This window comes from Ctenopharyngodon idella, chromosome 24, assembly GCF_019924925.1.
Source record: "Ctenopharyngodon idella isolate HZGC_01 chromosome 24, HZGC01, whole genome shotgun sequence".
Taxonomy (NCBI): domain Eukaryota; kingdom Metazoa; phylum Chordata; class Actinopteri; order Cypriniformes; family Xenocyprididae; genus Ctenopharyngodon; species Ctenopharyngodon idella.
Window position 1 is genome coordinate 12,674,545 of NC_067243.1, and position 16,536 is coordinate 12,691,080.

General features: G+C 38.3%; 1 protein-coding gene across 6 annotated transcripts in view; it reads left to right on the forward strand.

Annotated features, from left to right (window-relative positions):
* The window catches only part of LOC127507058 (probable polypeptide N-acetylgalactosaminyltransferase 8), a 129,098-nt gene that overhangs the window by 103,532 nt on the left and 9,030 nt on the right, over positions 1-16,536 (forward strand). For 3 of the 6 annotated variants that reach the window (XM_051883933.1, XM_051883930.1, XM_051883928.1), the window contains 7 exons: positions 8,517-8,631; positions 8,740-8,925; positions 9,066-9,203; positions 9,327-9,422; positions 9,500-9,667; positions 9,807-9,956; positions 13,937-14,111. The exons of 2 other annotated variants lie outside the window; for them this stretch is intronic. In XM_051883933.1, coding sequence (XP_051739893.1) covers positions 8,517-8,631; positions 8,740-8,925; positions 9,066-9,203; positions 9,327-9,422; positions 9,500-9,667; positions 9,807-9,941 — 838 coding nt within the window. In that variant the 3' untranslated portion in view covers positions 9,942-9,956; positions 13,937-14,111. Of the gene's footprint in view, positions 1-8,516; positions 8,632-8,739; positions 8,926-9,065; positions 9,204-9,326; positions 9,423-9,499; positions 9,668-9,806; positions 9,957-13,936; positions 14,112-16,536 lie in introns of those variants that run through there. One more of the 6 variants, XM_051883935.1, reaches the window with a different exon arrangement.

Below are 16,536 nucleotides of genomic sequence, written 5' to 3' on the forward strand. Positions count from 1 at the left end.
CTCTGCACGGTAGTAGGCCTCCGGGAAATCTTCCTGTGCGTAGCTGCACGCTGTCTGAAGACGAACCACAGACTCCTCACTTGCAGCCAGCGAACTCTCACGTTAACTTTGAACTATGTTGTCCTTCCACAGATCGACAAACCGCCAATAAAGTGCGTGAATATAGTCTTTGTGTCTGTAGAATAACTTAAAACACTGCCTGTATTAACGATGGGTCCAGCTAACGAATGGCGAAAGTCCGCAATGTTGAGCGAACATACACGGAGAACCCAGTTACCAACAAATAACACAAACTCCAAACTCGTGTGTCTTAATCAAATTAATATACACAAATCAAGGTATTAATACGATGAATAACCTATTAAACAACTCCTTATCTTTACTGCAATCTTTTCGCTTATATTTCCGATCGGCTGCACTTGTCAATCTCCCCCTCGTCTCTCTCTCGAAAACAACCACTCATATTCCACAACATGTAAGTGAGGGTGGGACTTCACTTTCATAAACCAATAAAATAAAGAAAGACCTAACTTGTAGGTCAAAACCACGTTTTCGACATGTGTTTAACAATCAAACTTGATATATGATCGCGTTCTTAAAGGCATACCTACACACATTTTATACAACACATATAGCGATATACTCATTCATATTTTAGCTCTGAGCTAGAACCAAACAAAACAAAATTAATTCGATTGAAATAAACCCATTACCTGTAGAATTTTATTCTGCTGGGTTACATGCTCCCCCTTCTAAAACATCTCATGACCCCATGAGATTACTTCTCTACACTTTAAAGGTGACTTTAGGCTCAGTATAAGCATTTACTTGAGCACAATAATTACACTGTGCCATCGGGTGACACCACATGGTGTTACAGGGTTTCTTTTCTGACTCTTCCCCACCCTCTACATTTATGACCATCCCTCTATGAACCAGAGTTAAAGGTCGGTTAGTGGGCCGGCCTAGGCTATCATAGCTCAGTTTGACTACCAGTCTTATGTTTCTTTTGGGGCGGGAATGAACAGTCTCTACTGCTTCTTTAGTAGCATTAGCTACGCCAGTCTCTCCCCCTTCTAAACTAGGATCTCCCGTTTCCTCTGGAATCTGATCTGAGAGTTCTCCATGGCTTTCTTCAGTGAACATTGGCTCTGCCATTTCTGCAAGGGGTCTATCCAGTTCACCTCCATGGTAAACAATTTCTTCCTCCACTGTATTTTCTCCCAGTGCAACACGTGGTGTCTCAACCCTGTCCGGGCAGTAATACCACAGGTCATCCTCTTCACTTTCAGAGTCATTCCTCCATTCACTTCCTGCCACAGCTGCATGTCTTTCTCTTAATTCTCTTCTCTGCTTTCTTTCCGCAGGTCTTGTCCTGGTCTCCGGTGGTGCAGAAACTTTCTTTGGTTCTCCAGGATCAGACAACCTTACATCGTCCCCAACAGGTAAGAGATGGTCTCGGTGTAAAGTTCTTACACTTCCCATACCGGATTCAGGTTTCAGGCGATACACAGGTAAGTTCTTTAGTTGTTCCACCACCAGGTAAGGAACAGAATTCCACTTGTCGCCGAGTTTGTTCTTTCCAGTCAATGCCAGATTTCTTATCAGCACACGATCTCCTACTGCCAAGGTCTGATGTTTCACTCGTTTGTCGTACAACCGTTTGTTCCTCTGCTCACTTTTCTGGGCAGTTTCAGTGGCTAACTGGTAAGCTCTCTGTAAATCTGACTTCATTCTCTCCACATACTGTCGATAGCTACCAACTCCCTTTCCATCAGGTGACGTCCCGAAACACACATCCACCGGCAGACGAGCCTCTCTTCCGAACATAAGGTAATATGGTGAGTACCCAGTCTCCTCGTTCTTAGTACAGTTATAAGCATGTACTAATCTGTTAATGTGTTGACTCCATCTGTTTTTCTCTGCAGGACTCAGAGTGCCAAGCATGGAAAGCAGTGTTCGGTTAAACCTTTCAGGCTGGGGGTCTCCTTGTGGATGGTAGGGAGACGTTCTTGATTTTTTGATTCCCAGCATACTCAGGAGCTCTTTTATGAGCCCACTCTCAAAATCTCGCCCCTGATCGGAGTGGATACGGGAAGGTAAGCCATAGTGAACAAAGAATTTGTCACACAGTATCTTGGCCACAGTCAGAGCTTTCTGGTCCTTAGTGGTGAACGCTTGGGCGTAACGTGTGAAATGGTCAGTTACGATGAGAACATTGCCAATACCTTTTGAATCAGGCTCGATTGACAGGAAGTCGATGCACACTAAGTCGAACGGCCCACTGCTAGTCATGTGATTCAGTGGTGCAACTTTTTTTTTGCAGTGTCTTTCTCGTTACACAGTGGCCACAGTTATTAACATACTGCTCTATGTATGCAGACATTCTTGGCCAATAGAAGCGATCTTTCAGGAGTTCAGCAGTTTTCTCTACTCCCAAATGACCTGAGTCATCATGCAGGGAGCGCAGTACTTCGGACCAGTACCTCTTTGGTAAGACGAGTTGTGTTTTCTCTCTACCACAGGAACTTTTGGTGACTCTGTACAGAAGTTGACTTATGATCTTTAACTTGGGTCCCTGCCACTGTAACAGAGCAATGGTTGCATTGGAACTCTTAGCAACGGTAAGTATTTTCCTCGACTCCACTTCTCGCTTCACTGCACTAACTACAGGGTCCTCCTCTTGCACTTTTCTCAACTCTGCATTAGTCAGCTGTTCCAGTTGAACCAGACCCAATGCTGTGGGACAAGAGAATGCCTCGGGTATACTCTGAGGTAAAACACCTAAGTGATCCACCAGTCTGGATGATGACTCTTCACTTTCATTAGTCACAGCTAACTGACAGATGGCTCTTACTCCTGACTCCTTCCACTCAGAGCAAGCGGTGGATTCACAGGGGTAGCGAGACAACACATCCGCGTCGATGTTATGACTTCCTGGCTTGTATTGCAAGCTGAAGTTATAGGTAGCTAATGCAGCTAACCAACGATGACCTGTCGCACTCAGCTTAGCACTTGACAACACATAGGTAAGTGGATTGTTGTCCGTTTTCACCACAAACTGGGCACCATAGAGATAGTCAAGAACTCAAGCTGATGAATGGGGTAACGTTGCTCGGACGCACTTAGTTTCCTGCTTGCGTAAGCCACAGGCCTAAGTCCACCAGGATGTTCCTGATTCAGAACTGCCCCCAGTCCACTCAGACTGGCGTCAACATGCAGTACATAAGGTTTGTTGGTATCGGCAAAAGCGAGTACTGGGGCATGTGTGAGACAGTAAATGATTTTATGGAAAGCTGCTGTACATGTGTCATCCCAACGCTCCCCAAATGGCTCAGATGCTTTGTAATACTTCTTGCCATCTATAGTCTTTCGGTTTTGCCCAGATGTTGGTGGGTAACCTTTGGTGAGCTCAGTCAAAGGCCTCACAATGGCAGAGTAATCCTTTATGAAACGCCAGTAAAATCCACAAAATCCCAGGAACGACCTCAATAACTTTAGGTCGGTGGGCATTTTCCAGCGTGTTACGGCTTCAATCTTGGCTGGGTCTGGTGATACGCCAGCAGCTGACACAATGTGACCCACATAACGGACTTGTGACTGGCAAAACTGACACTTGTCAATCGAGACTTTCAAGCCACACTCACGCAGACGGTTGACACTTAGTTGCAATATACCCGTCTTCTCCACACCTGTAGCAGAAGTAGTCATCTCTTGTTCTGACTGACTTGTCAGAACACGATCATCTCTTCCTCTTTACTACTTTACAGAAGGAAATAAACATGAATGAATATCAAAAAAAATATGTTGAAAGATACAGTAGCTTACCGAAATCTGTATCAGGTCAGTTCAATCAGTGTTGTAAACAATGTCACATATACCTCAAAAAAGCCATTCGTTGACCATAAACTTATAGTCAGCAGCAAGAAAAATAAAACAAACTATTTAAAACAAAATGGATTAGAAACTTAATTATGTAAGCATAAGTATTATAATATAATATATAATAAAATGGACAAACTGGGTGCGTGTAATCAAACGCATCGTTTTCATTTTATTCTGGAGACTGAACTCGCGCTCTGCTGCCACACTGGAGCGCACTCACCACCAACTGGACAGGGGTGGGAATTACAGTTACAAGTTATATAATCTGTCAAAATGACGGACAGGCTGCAGATTTTTTCCGTCACTGCTAAAAAAAAATTCCATCAATGACGGAACATTTTCGGTTAACACGACCTTTGAGATTATGTATTATATACATGCCATACTACCGCCAGTTGTCATGCCGACCGTCACAGCCTTAAATGAAGCATACAGTTTATTAGGTAATTTAGCACTTTTCTTATTACTTGAATGTCGGATCAGATTGGTATTGGAATCAGAAGCGAAAAACGCAGAGCAGTACATCCCTACTTTAAACTACGGTGAGGCTTACTCACAAATATACATTAAGAATCAGCCTATGAATCTCAACAATGGTGACATGCTTAATGTCGCAATGCATTCTGGGTGTGTAGTGTTGAAGTTAATGAGATAATTAAGTGATTAAGTGATTATTAAGAATTACTGATGAACACCTGCTGTTAACAAGAATCACTGAAGGACAAGAAACAACAAGAACAAAAAACTAAACAAAAAAAACAAGCAGAAACACAATAACTACAACACACTTCCAGCCACAGCCTTAGATGAAATCAACTGAAGATAAAAGACATTAAATCTCTCAATATCTCAGCAGAGGATTAAACAACAAAAACAGCATTACCAGCTTCACTTATTACTAAGCAGATTGACTTTATTTCTGTCAGACGTCTACAGAAGTTCTTATTGAGAACTAACAGAGCTTCAGATGTTTTATTGTTTCGTTTGATGTTACCATGATGGAGGTCCTGTGTTTGCTTTAGTTGGGCTTTTGGCACGTTAGTCTTTCTTTGGTTGCTGTAACCGTATCTATTTAAGACACATTTGTTTTGACCAAAAAGCTAAGAAAAATTGTGCTTAGGTGGTGTTGGTTATGTTTTGGTTATTATAACTATCATGTAAGGCTTGGTTCATTGAACTCAGTTAAAAAAAGCCAGAGACAGTAAAGGAGGTTCAACAAATGATGGGATATGTTTGTGATATTATTCCAGAATATAGTCAAATGTCAAAACCAATTTATTCCACTATAAAAGGGGGAACATTGAATTGGGGAAATACAGCAGATGAGTCACTGCAGAAAATGAAACAAGCTATTTTAAACTCAGGTCAACTCGAAGGGAGAATGGATGACCAAAATCTGGAGTTAGACCTGTCAATAGATCCTACTGAATACCAGTTAGCATGGAATGAGGAAAGTAATATGCCAATAAGAATAATTACAGGAACATGGGAAAACCCAGAGAAAAAGTTTACACCAATTGAAAAGAAGCTACCCCGCTAGAAATTTTACGTTCCAAGAACATTCTCAGAACAGCCCCACCAAAGACTACAGAATAACACAAGACGTGTCACTCGTATTGTTTTGAATGGGAGAAAGTGCAACGTGCAATATGGCAGAATAAATCCCGTCTTCTAAATAAGAGCCAATCACCAATTGGTAAAGTCATCGCGTCACTGCAGCGGCCGTTAGAAGCTCCAGTTCCTATAGAAACAGTCAGACGCGCACGTCCGAAATGAGGCACAAGACACAGGCATTTAGGACTGCGCCTGCGCATTAGCTTGATCCATGCGCATTAGCTTGATTTTTTGTCATGATTCAAGCGTTTAGAAACAAAATTTATGAGACAGTTGTAAGATTTCATTGGTGATTTCAAATATGAAATTTAATCGAAAGCTTGGCAAACAGCTTTGGAGAATTTGATGTTTCCCCATTCAAAGAGATAGGAGCTGCACTTGAATGCCCAAGAGGCATGTCAAAGATCGCCTGGTGAGTGAAATGACTTGTCTTAAAGGGACTTTGGTCCCCACTGGTGTTAAGGACGCTGCCTAGTAACGTTTCCAATACGTTCAGAGACGGTCACGATGTGGAGTTCTTTTAATGGTTGAAGAATGTTATTTGACGGACCTTTACAGAACATTGAGGACATTCCCTAAACGTTTAAGGAACCATATTTTATTTGTGACATTCCCAGAACATCTCTGCTGCCCTTGTCAAATAATTGAATTGAAAATTAGAGCTAAATTGACTAACAAAAGTGACTGTTCAAACAAACTTTTCTTCAAAGTCTTACAAAAAAAATGCACCTTACAGGTAAGTCATGGACTACTACTGTGAAACCTTTTTTTTTTTAAAAGGCAAATCTCTTGCAGTAAGTCATTAGCTGACTGCATCAGCAGCTACATAGTTACTGTCTTTACATAAAACAACATGCAGCAGAATATCAGTGTTTCTCAGCTCATCATGACTGAAACACAGGCTCTACTCTTCAGCACAATGGTAACCTCACAAAACTCAGATAACAGAAACAGAACATTAAACACTAACAGATCTCTCTAGATCTCTGTATCTTCACTTATTACAAACCACTGTGACTTTATTTCTTTTATTCAAAACTTCTTAATGAGGTGTTGATGTTTTATTGAAAATAATAAAGTTTGAAGTCACCGTTATGGAGGTAAGCGCTTACTTTAAGGCTCCTGACCCTTGATGTTTTCATTTTAGCTTTTTTTTTTCCAATTGTTGTATCTGTGTGTTTCTAAAGCACATTTAATACGAAAAAAAGACAACCATGTGAATTTTTTGTAATGTTCTCATGCGACTACAAGAGGATGTTTTAAAAAGGTTCCTAATGTTCTGGGAAGGTTCAGAATTTTCGGTACCTTTAGAGAGCTTTTAGAATGTTGCTTTTTACATGGGACTGATCACAAAATGAAGTTTCTGCCATGGCCGTCCCAGACAAGAATCACCATCATGGAGCTGGGAATCTGAAGAGATTCTGTATGAAGCAATGGTCTTTGATCTCTTTCAAACTCATCAGGAATTATAGAAAAAGTCTCAGAGCTGTTTACTTTGAAAAAAAAAATTGCAATAATTGGGAGCTAATAATTGTGGCCAACGTGAACTAGAGAAAAACATTTCTTTCAGAATGACACCCCCCCACACACACTTTTCATTGTTTTACTTCAATGATGGGTTAGAATTTTGTGATTTTTTTTATAATGAAAGATCAAAAGGATAAACAATGTATATTTCAGAGGTGGAAAGTCCAGGGGTCAGAAAGTAAAAGTCCTGCCATATTTTTATTCCACCCACTGAAGCTGTGTTAAAGTTAATGAGATAATTAAGTGATTAATTGAGTGATGATTGACCGTTATTGAAGACACCTGATGTTAACAAGCAGAATCACCAAAGGAGAAAAATCACAATTTTAAGTCACCATCATGGAGATCAGGGATTGCTTTAGTTGGGCTCTTGAACCTTGACTTTTTAATATTACATTTTGTTTGGCTGCTGTAACTGAGTTATAACACCCAATCAAGCAAAGAGAAAAGATGATCTGGTGGTGTTGGTTATGTTTCCACATAATCATTATTTGACCTGAATCAACAAACTCATTTAGAGCCCAATCTCTGAGTTATATTTACACTATTTATTACAGTAGCCCTATGAGTCTACAAAAACCAGCTTTTTCAATATAATTCAAAAGATTTCCTAAAAGTTGCTCTGATTTGAAAATGAAGTCTCTTTATTCTAGAGACCCAGACATGAAGAATCAGCCTGTGAATCTCAACAACAGCGAGAAAAATAAAGCATGTTGCAGTGCATTCTGGGTGCCACCAATCAAAATTCATCCATGGCTCCCATCATGCATTGCTGCATGAATAAATTATGACCTTAATTGTCTTAGTAATTTCCTTTATTCTCACTATTTTAATTTTTGCTATTTTTATGTGACTTTTTAGTAGCTTGTTTTCTAGTGTTCAGAGTTGATCTGTTTATCAGAATATGTTGCTTGTCACCGTTGTTGAGATTCATATGCTGATTCTTGATGTCTGTGTGGGTGTGGTTTTTTTTTTCCCCCAAGAGCAACTTTTAAGAAATCTTTTGGATTAAATTGAAAAAGCTGGATCTATAACCAGTAACATAAATCTAATAATAGTTTGGTGACTTAAAGCAAATAATGATTACGTGAAAACATAACCAACACCACCTGATCATCTTTTCTCTTTGCTTGACTGGGTGTTATAACTCAGTTACAACAACCAAACAAAATATAACATTAAAAAGTCAGGGGTCAAGTGTTCAACTAAAGCAAGCCATGATCTCCATGGTGGTGACTTAAAATTGTGATTTTTCTCCTTTGGTGATTCTGCTTGTTAATATCAGGTGTCTTCAATAACAGGTCAATCATCACACAATTAATCACTTAATTATCTCATTAACTTTAACACAGCTTCAGTGGGTGGAATAAAAATATGGCAGGACTTTTACTTTCTGACCCCTGGACTTTCCACCTCTGCCCCTTTGATTATATTTAACAAGGGTGCCAATAATTCTGGAGTTGCCTATATTTATTTTTCTGCATTGTTAGGAGTCCCTCAGTCATGGGTCTCCTTGTCGCGGATCGTCAGTTCTTAGGAGAAATTGGAGTTTTGGACGAGGGAATGACAATTTATGGGGGTGAAAATGTTGAACTAGGAATACGTGTAAGTTATTACTGCATATTGTGGCACCAAAAAATGCATATAATATGTAAAAAGTGCTTGGATTTGATCAATATCTGATAATAAATAAATATCTTAATATTAAATCAGGTCTGGCTCTGTGGTGGGAGTATAGAAGTGGTGCCATGTTCAAAGATTGCTCACATTGAAAGAGCACATAAGCCTTATGCACCGGATTTCAGCAAAGCCATGATTCGAAATGCTCTGAGAGTGGCTGAAATCTGGATGGATGAATATAAATCATATGTAAATATTGCCTGGAATCTCCCTCTAAAGGTAACAGTAATCGTAAACATTGTTTCAAGGTTAGCTCAGGATAAGTTGAATATTAACAGTCTTGTTTATAACTATTAAATTCATTGATCTTCATATCATCACCCTGGACCTGGTTAACAAAATTACTGTTTTTCCTCTAGGATCATGGGATTGATATTGGTGACGTGACTGAAAGAAAACAGTTACGAGAGAAACTCAAATGTAAGCCCTTCAAATGGTATCTGGAAAATGTTTATCCTCTGCTAGAAAGCTGGGAAGACATAATGGGTTATGGTACAGTAAGTTGCTCAAAGTCTTCTGATATACTCAATTTCCATCCCAAGAAGAGATAAAGTTTAGTAAATAGTTGATCCATCTAAACCAGTCATCCCCAAATTTCTGCTGTTTGTTTCTCATGACAGTTGAAGAATGATCTTCTAGGAGGATACTGTATTGATCAAGGACCTGTTCCTGGAAGTGTACCTATTCTGTATGGGTGTCATTACTATAAGCCTCAGGTACTGTATGTAAGTGTAAACCTTTGCTGTGAATATCTACATCCAAAACACACTCTTCATTTCAACATCTCTCACAGTATTGTTACTACAGTCGTAATGGAGAGATCTACATTGGAGGACTCAAATCTCACAAGTATAACTCCAACCGTTGTCTAACGGATCCCGGTAGTGGAAGCACACCAGGGTTACATGACTGTAAAAAAGCCAAGGAGAAAGGACTGAGTATATACTGGGACTTCACTCAGGTATGGTCCTGATGTGCATTTTATTTGCTTTATTATTTTTACAACACATTGCTTAACATTGTTAAGTGTGTGGTTATTCTCAATTTTTTATGCATATACAGTATGAAAATTAATTTTATGGTTTCTGTTTTACATTTAGGGAGATTCAATAAGAAATAGAAAAACAAACCGATGTCTTGAGATCGGCCAAGGACAGGATTCCTACTATCATCTCATTTTGCAAACATGCACAGGACAAAATTGGACAATACAACATGTCATCAAAGACTTTTAAAAGGAAATTTAAAGGGTTAGTTCACCCAAAAATGAAAATTCTGTCATTAATTACTCACCCTCATGTCGTTCCACACCCTTCGTTCATCTTCGGAACACAAGTTAAGATACTTTTGATAAAATCCGATGGCTCCGTGAGGCCTCCATTCCTAGGAGGTTAATTTAGACTTTAGACAAATGTCCAGAAAGGAACTAAAGACATATTTAAAACAGTTCATGTGACTACAGTGGTTCAATCTCATTGTTATGAAGTAACAAGAATACTTTTTGTGTGCCAAAAAACAAAATAATGATTTTATTCAACAATATCTAGTGATGGGTGATATCAAAACATTGCTTCATGAAGTTTCGAATCAGTGGTTCAGAGCGCCAAAATCACATGATTTCAGTAAACGAGGCTTCGTTACCTCATAAGTGTTTCAAAATTTCAATGGTTCACGTGACTTTGGCTGTTTGATACACGCTCCGAACCACTGATTCGAAACAAAAGATTGGTAAAGCTTTGAAGCTTCATGAAGCAGTCTTTTGAAATCGTCCATCACTAGATATTGTTGAATAAAGTCTCTATTTTTTTTTTTTTTTTTTTTTTTTTTTGGCACACAAAAAGTATTCGTCACTTCATAATATTAAGGTTAAACCACTGTAGTCACATGAATTGTTTTAAATATGTTTTTAGTAGCTTTCTGGGCATTTGAAAGCCTAAATTAACTTACTCAAACTGACCTCAAACGAAACATCTAAACTTCTGTTAATTCTCAATAAGAGCTTCTGTAGACGTGTGACAGAAATAAAGTCAGTCTGGTTATCAGAGGTGGAAGGTCCAGTGGTCAGAAAGTAAAAGTCCTGCCATATTTTTATTCTACCCACTGAAGCTGTGTTAAAGTTAATGAGATAATTAAGTGATTAATTGTGTGATGATTGACCGTTATTGAAGACACCTGATGTTAACAAGCAGAATCACCAAAGAAGAAAAACCACAATTTTTTAAGTAACCATAACTGAGATCAAAGCTCGCCCAGACAGACAAAGAGAAAAGATGATCAGGTGATTTATGTTATTAATTACAGCAGAAGATCCAGCTTTTTGTTGATATAATCCAAAAGATTTTTTAAAAGTTGTTCTGAAAAAAAAAACACACACAGACATCAAGAATCAGTGTATTAATCTCAACAACGGTGACAAGCAACATATTCCGATAAACAGATCAACTCTGAACACTAGAAAACAAGCTACTAAAAAGTCACATAAAATAGCAAAAATTAAAATAGTGAGAATAAAGGAAATTACTAAGACAATTAAGGTCACAATTTATTCATGCAGCAATGCATGATGGGAGCCATGGATGAATTTTGATTGGTGGCACCCAGAATGCACTGCAACATGCTTTATTATACTCACCACTGTTGAGATTCACAGGCTGATTCTTCATGTCTGGATCTCTAAATTAAAGAGACTTTTTTTTTTTTCCAAATCAGAAAAACTTTTAGGAAATCTTTTAAACTATATTGAAAAAACAGGACCTTCTGCTACAGACTCATAGGGCTGCTGTAATAAATAGTGTAAATGTAACTCAGAGATTGGGCTCTAAATGAGTTTATTGACTCAGGTCAAATAAGGATTATGTGGAAACATAACCAACACCACCTGATCATCTTTTCTCTTTGCTTGTTTGGGTGTTATAACTCAGTTACAGCCAAGCAAAATGTAATATTAAAAAGTCAAGGGTCAAGAGCTCAACTAAAGCAATCCCTGATCTCCATGATGGTGACTTAAAAATTATGATTTTTCTCCTTTGGTGATTCTGCTTGTTAATATCAGGTGTCTTCAATAACAGTCAATCATCACTCAATTAATCACTTAATTATCTCATTAACTTTAACACTGCTTCAGTGGGTGGAATAAAAATATGGCAGGACTTTTACTTTCTGACCCCTGGACTTTCCACCTCAGTTGAAAGCACATTTCTTACCTATGAAACATATTTAAACATAGTATGACAAAATTTACTTTTAGAATTTGCCCCAGGACTAAACAAGGTGGCGTTGTAACTGGAAACAAGGAAGCAATGAGAAGAGTACATGCCAACACAAACAAAGACAGCCACATTCTCAAGCACTACAAACAATGAAACATTGACTAAACTGACAATACTGTCAGGGCAGGATCCTGACGAAAACGTTGCAGAAAAAAAATGTTTTATGAACAATAATTTAAATTTTTATGCTAACATTTTGAGAACGTTATTAAAGACCAGATAACTTTGAAATAACATTCTATTGATGTTACTAAAAGAACATTTGTTCATAACTTTGAGAGAACCTTCTGCCAGAATGTTAGCCAAAGTTCTGAGAACTTTCCCTGAAACCTACTGTAAATAAATCTGTGTTTTTGATCAAATCGGAGTGAACGATACAACATTTATGAAAATGGTTGCTTACCCACGTAGAAGGCGACATTCTCAGGACCTTGCGCAACGTTCCCTAAAAGTTCTCTAAAGGTGACAAAAATTCTGAACCTTTACAGAACATTAGGGCCTTTCCTAAAACATCCTCTTTTGGTAATGAAAGTGCTGCTGTTCAAGGTTCCTTATGACTTTAGGGGGACGTTCCATTTTAGTTATTTTATGGTCAAATAAGAACGTTACAAAGAGGACATTTGGGACATTAACAGAACGTTCCCACACGGTCCTCTGTTGGTCATTTAATAACGTTCCCAAAATGAGTTTAGGGGGATGTTCTATTTTGGTTATTTTATGGTTGCACGAAAACGTTACAAAGAGGACATTTGGGAAGTTAACAGAACGTCCTATAGTAATAGTCCCCTAAACATTCCCAGAATGTCATGAAAGTTCCCTGAAGGTCCACCAAATAAAGTCCCCCAAACATTAAAAGAACTCCACATCGTGACCGTCTCTGAACGTTACCAGGTGACAGGTTAGATGTTGATGTTTTATAGAAAATAATAAAGTTTGAAGTCACCGTTATGAAGGTGAGCATTTGCTTTAGATGGGCTCTTGATTCTTGACATCTTAACGTTAGATTTGTGTTTAGATTTAAATTGTAAGAAAAATTCTGATCAGGTGAGTTTGGTTATTTAATGATGGTGATTCACTCATTATGGAGTGTTCTGATTCACTGATCCTCTCCAGAGTCTAAACTCTGAGTGTGTTAATTATTAGAATTTCTTCTTTTTTAAAAATACAGAATTTTGAACAGTGTCTTTTAGATTCAGACAGACATCATAGATCAGCATAGGAACCTCAACAATGGTGACAATAAACAAAAATCTTTTTTGTGACTTTAGTAGCTTGTTTTGTGATGCTCAGAGTTTGTTTGTTTATCTGAAAATTTTGTCACCATTGTTGAGGTTCATACGCAGAATGATCCCGTCTGAATAATTTCATAAAACTTTCAAAATATTAAGTCAGGACACGATTTTATAGATCAGTGAATAAAGCCACTGTATATATGTAAGTATACATCAAATCCTCAACAGTAAGCAACCAAATTAATTTGATCAGATTTTTTTTTTTTTTTTGTAATAAGTGAAAATGCTGAGATCTAGAGAGGTCTGTTAGTTTAATGTTCTGTTTCTGTTATCTGAGTTTTGTGAGGTTACCATTGTGCTGGAGAGTAGAGCCTGTGCTTTAGTCAGTGATGAGCTCAGAAACACCAATGTTATATTGTATGTTTATTTATTTAAAGGCAGTAAATCAAGCATTCTGTGCTAGTTCAGGCACGCCTTGTAGTCAAACTCTGCTATTATCTGATTTGCAAGTTCTAGCCCCACCCATATCAGCTGATCTGATTTTTATGGATTCAATTGGTAACTCTCAAATAAGGCGCATTACTTAAACGCATCTTCCGTCTCTTTGCTTGTTTGGCTGCTTCCACTACATGCTGCTTGCAACCTACCTCCTCCCCCAGCTCCTCCTTAAACTTGTGTTTAACTTAATCAGTGTCATTCTGTTGTCATTGATGCATGCTCTGTTCTCAGTAGGGGGATTTTGTGCTGCTCTCCCAGTTAAAAAATGGGAGGTTGTCCCCAGAAGCTGCTGCTGTTCCTGGTCTTAGCTTTCATCGAGCACATGAAAAGGATGGGGAATTTAGAACAGAGCCATACCGCCAAATGAAACTTCAGCAAAATATGCCAATAAAAAATTAACTAAAAAGTTTGTCTCTGGTAATTTTTTTACTTAAGTGGTCCTGACTGAACTGTGTAGTTGCTGATGCAGTGATACAGTAGTTTAGTACATTACCTCATGCATGTGGTGTTGTAAGCTAGACTTACTGCAAGAGATTTGCATTTTAAAGAAAAGGTTTTATAATAATAATCCAGAAATTACCTGTAAAGTGCTTTTGTTTAAGAAAACATTTAAGAAAAAATAGTTTTTGTTTAAACAGCTTTTGTTTGCCAATTTAGCTCTAATTTTCAACTCAATTTTTTGACAAGGGCAGCAGGGATGTTCTGGGAAAATCACAAATAAAATATGGTTCCCTAAATGTTCAGAGAACGTTCTGAATGTTCCCTGAATGTCCGCCAAATAACGTCCCCCAACCCTTAAAAGATCTCCACATCGTGACCGTCTCTGAACGTTCTGGGAACGTTACTAGACAAAGTCCTTAACACCAGTGGGGACGTTCTGAGAATGTTCTGGGAACGTAAAATTTCTAGCGGGGAAGTTGTCTTTTTTTTCTTTTCTTTTTTTTTTAAGTTAGCTCAACTTTATTTATTTATTTTTTACAGTGAAGACGCTTTGCCTTTCTGGGAAAAAGTCTTCTACTTTCGTCCCTTTCATTCCTTTAGTGGTCTGTAGAAATTTCTTTATTTTCTCCAAAGTATAAGCAGTTCTTCCTGATCTCAACGCGACAGAATTAACACAGTCTGAAGACTCACTCTCACTTTCAGGTGCTGATTCATCAAAACATCTATTGTCAGAATCGATTTTAACATTTAAATCATTGTGATCTATTACTTTCTTTGCTTTTTTCCTTTTCCTTCTTTTGCTTGTCTTGCTTTTGATTGTGGGAGTTTTAAAAATAGATTCATCCTCTGCCATATCCAAATCATTACCACCTGCCTCAGCCACAACAGCAGCGACATTGTTTACCTGTAGGCTGGTGCATTTTTTTACTTCACCATTTGAAACAATATTTACAACCGCATTTACAACCATATTCACATCCATTCTGTGCTCTATCACTGTCAGCACTTGTTCCTTCATTTACCACATTATTCTGAGCTGCACCCTGTATTTATTTTTCTGGTCACACCCTAATAATGTAAACCAATGAACACAACATTTTAACTTGCTGCAAAAATCACATAATCAAAAGTTATCACAACCGCACTGACTCAGACGCCAACTCCGCCCACTCACTCCCAGCATAAACAGAGAGAGAGAGAGAACATAATCTAAATTCCTAAATATTTCTCATAATTAGACATTAGGTGGTTTATAGAAGGCTGCCTCAATCTGCACTGCAGTGCTCCAGTTGTGAACCAAAATTGTCATGGTGACAGTATTATGTAAAAGAATATTTGCTCAAGGGTTAGTTCACCCAAAAATGAAAATTCTGTCATTAATTACTCACCCTCATGTCATTCCAAGCCCGTAAGACTTTCGTTCATCTCCTGAACACAAATGAAGATCTTTTTAATGAAATCTTTCTGTAACTCTGTAACTGCAGTTGTGTTTGTGGCGCTGGGAACCTCTGTGCCAGGTACTGTAGATTTTCTCTTTGAAAACATGTTTGTCACATTTCACTCCAAAATCAAATGAATTATAAGATTTGTTTACAACTAAGCACATTTCCCCCAAAATTCATTATATACATAGTTCCTCTAAAACCCTCCACCTTCCCCAGCTCCACCTGTGTAGATCTGCTATGGGTTATTAATATATGCTATTTGTGCAGCAGCACTATGTCTTACTCGCAGCAGCGTATAGGTGTATGTATTGGCAGTAGCAAGTTCCTGTACTTGATCTGCAGCAGCAGCAATAATCTACAGCAACAGCAATTCAGCAGCAGCGAAGCAGGTCTATTCCGCCAAGCCCAAATACATTAACATTGTCATATCCATTACCATGCTAACAATCTTCTGAGAGTTGTCATGAAAGAAATATGTATATACAGTATATTGTATAATACAATATATATATATATATATATATATATATATATATATATTATCAAAGTCCCTTTAAGACAAGTCATTTCACTCGGCGGCCATCTTTGAAACGCCTCTCGGGCATGCAAGTGCAACTCCTATCTCTTTGAATGGGGAAACATCAAATTCTCCAAAGCTGTTTGCCAAGCTTTCGATTAAATTTCATATTTGAAATCACCAATGAAATCTGACAACAACTGTGTCATTTTTTTTTTTCCAAAGGCTCAAATCATGACAAAAAACAGTATTTAGGCTGGATCAAGCTAATGCGCATGCGCACACCTAAATGCGCGTCTCTTGTGCCTCATTTCGGAGGCGCACATCTGACTGTTTCTATAGAAACCGGTGCTTCTAACGGCCGCTGCAGTGACGCGATGACTTTACAGGTCGGCGATTGGCTCTTATTTTGAAGGCGGGACTTATTC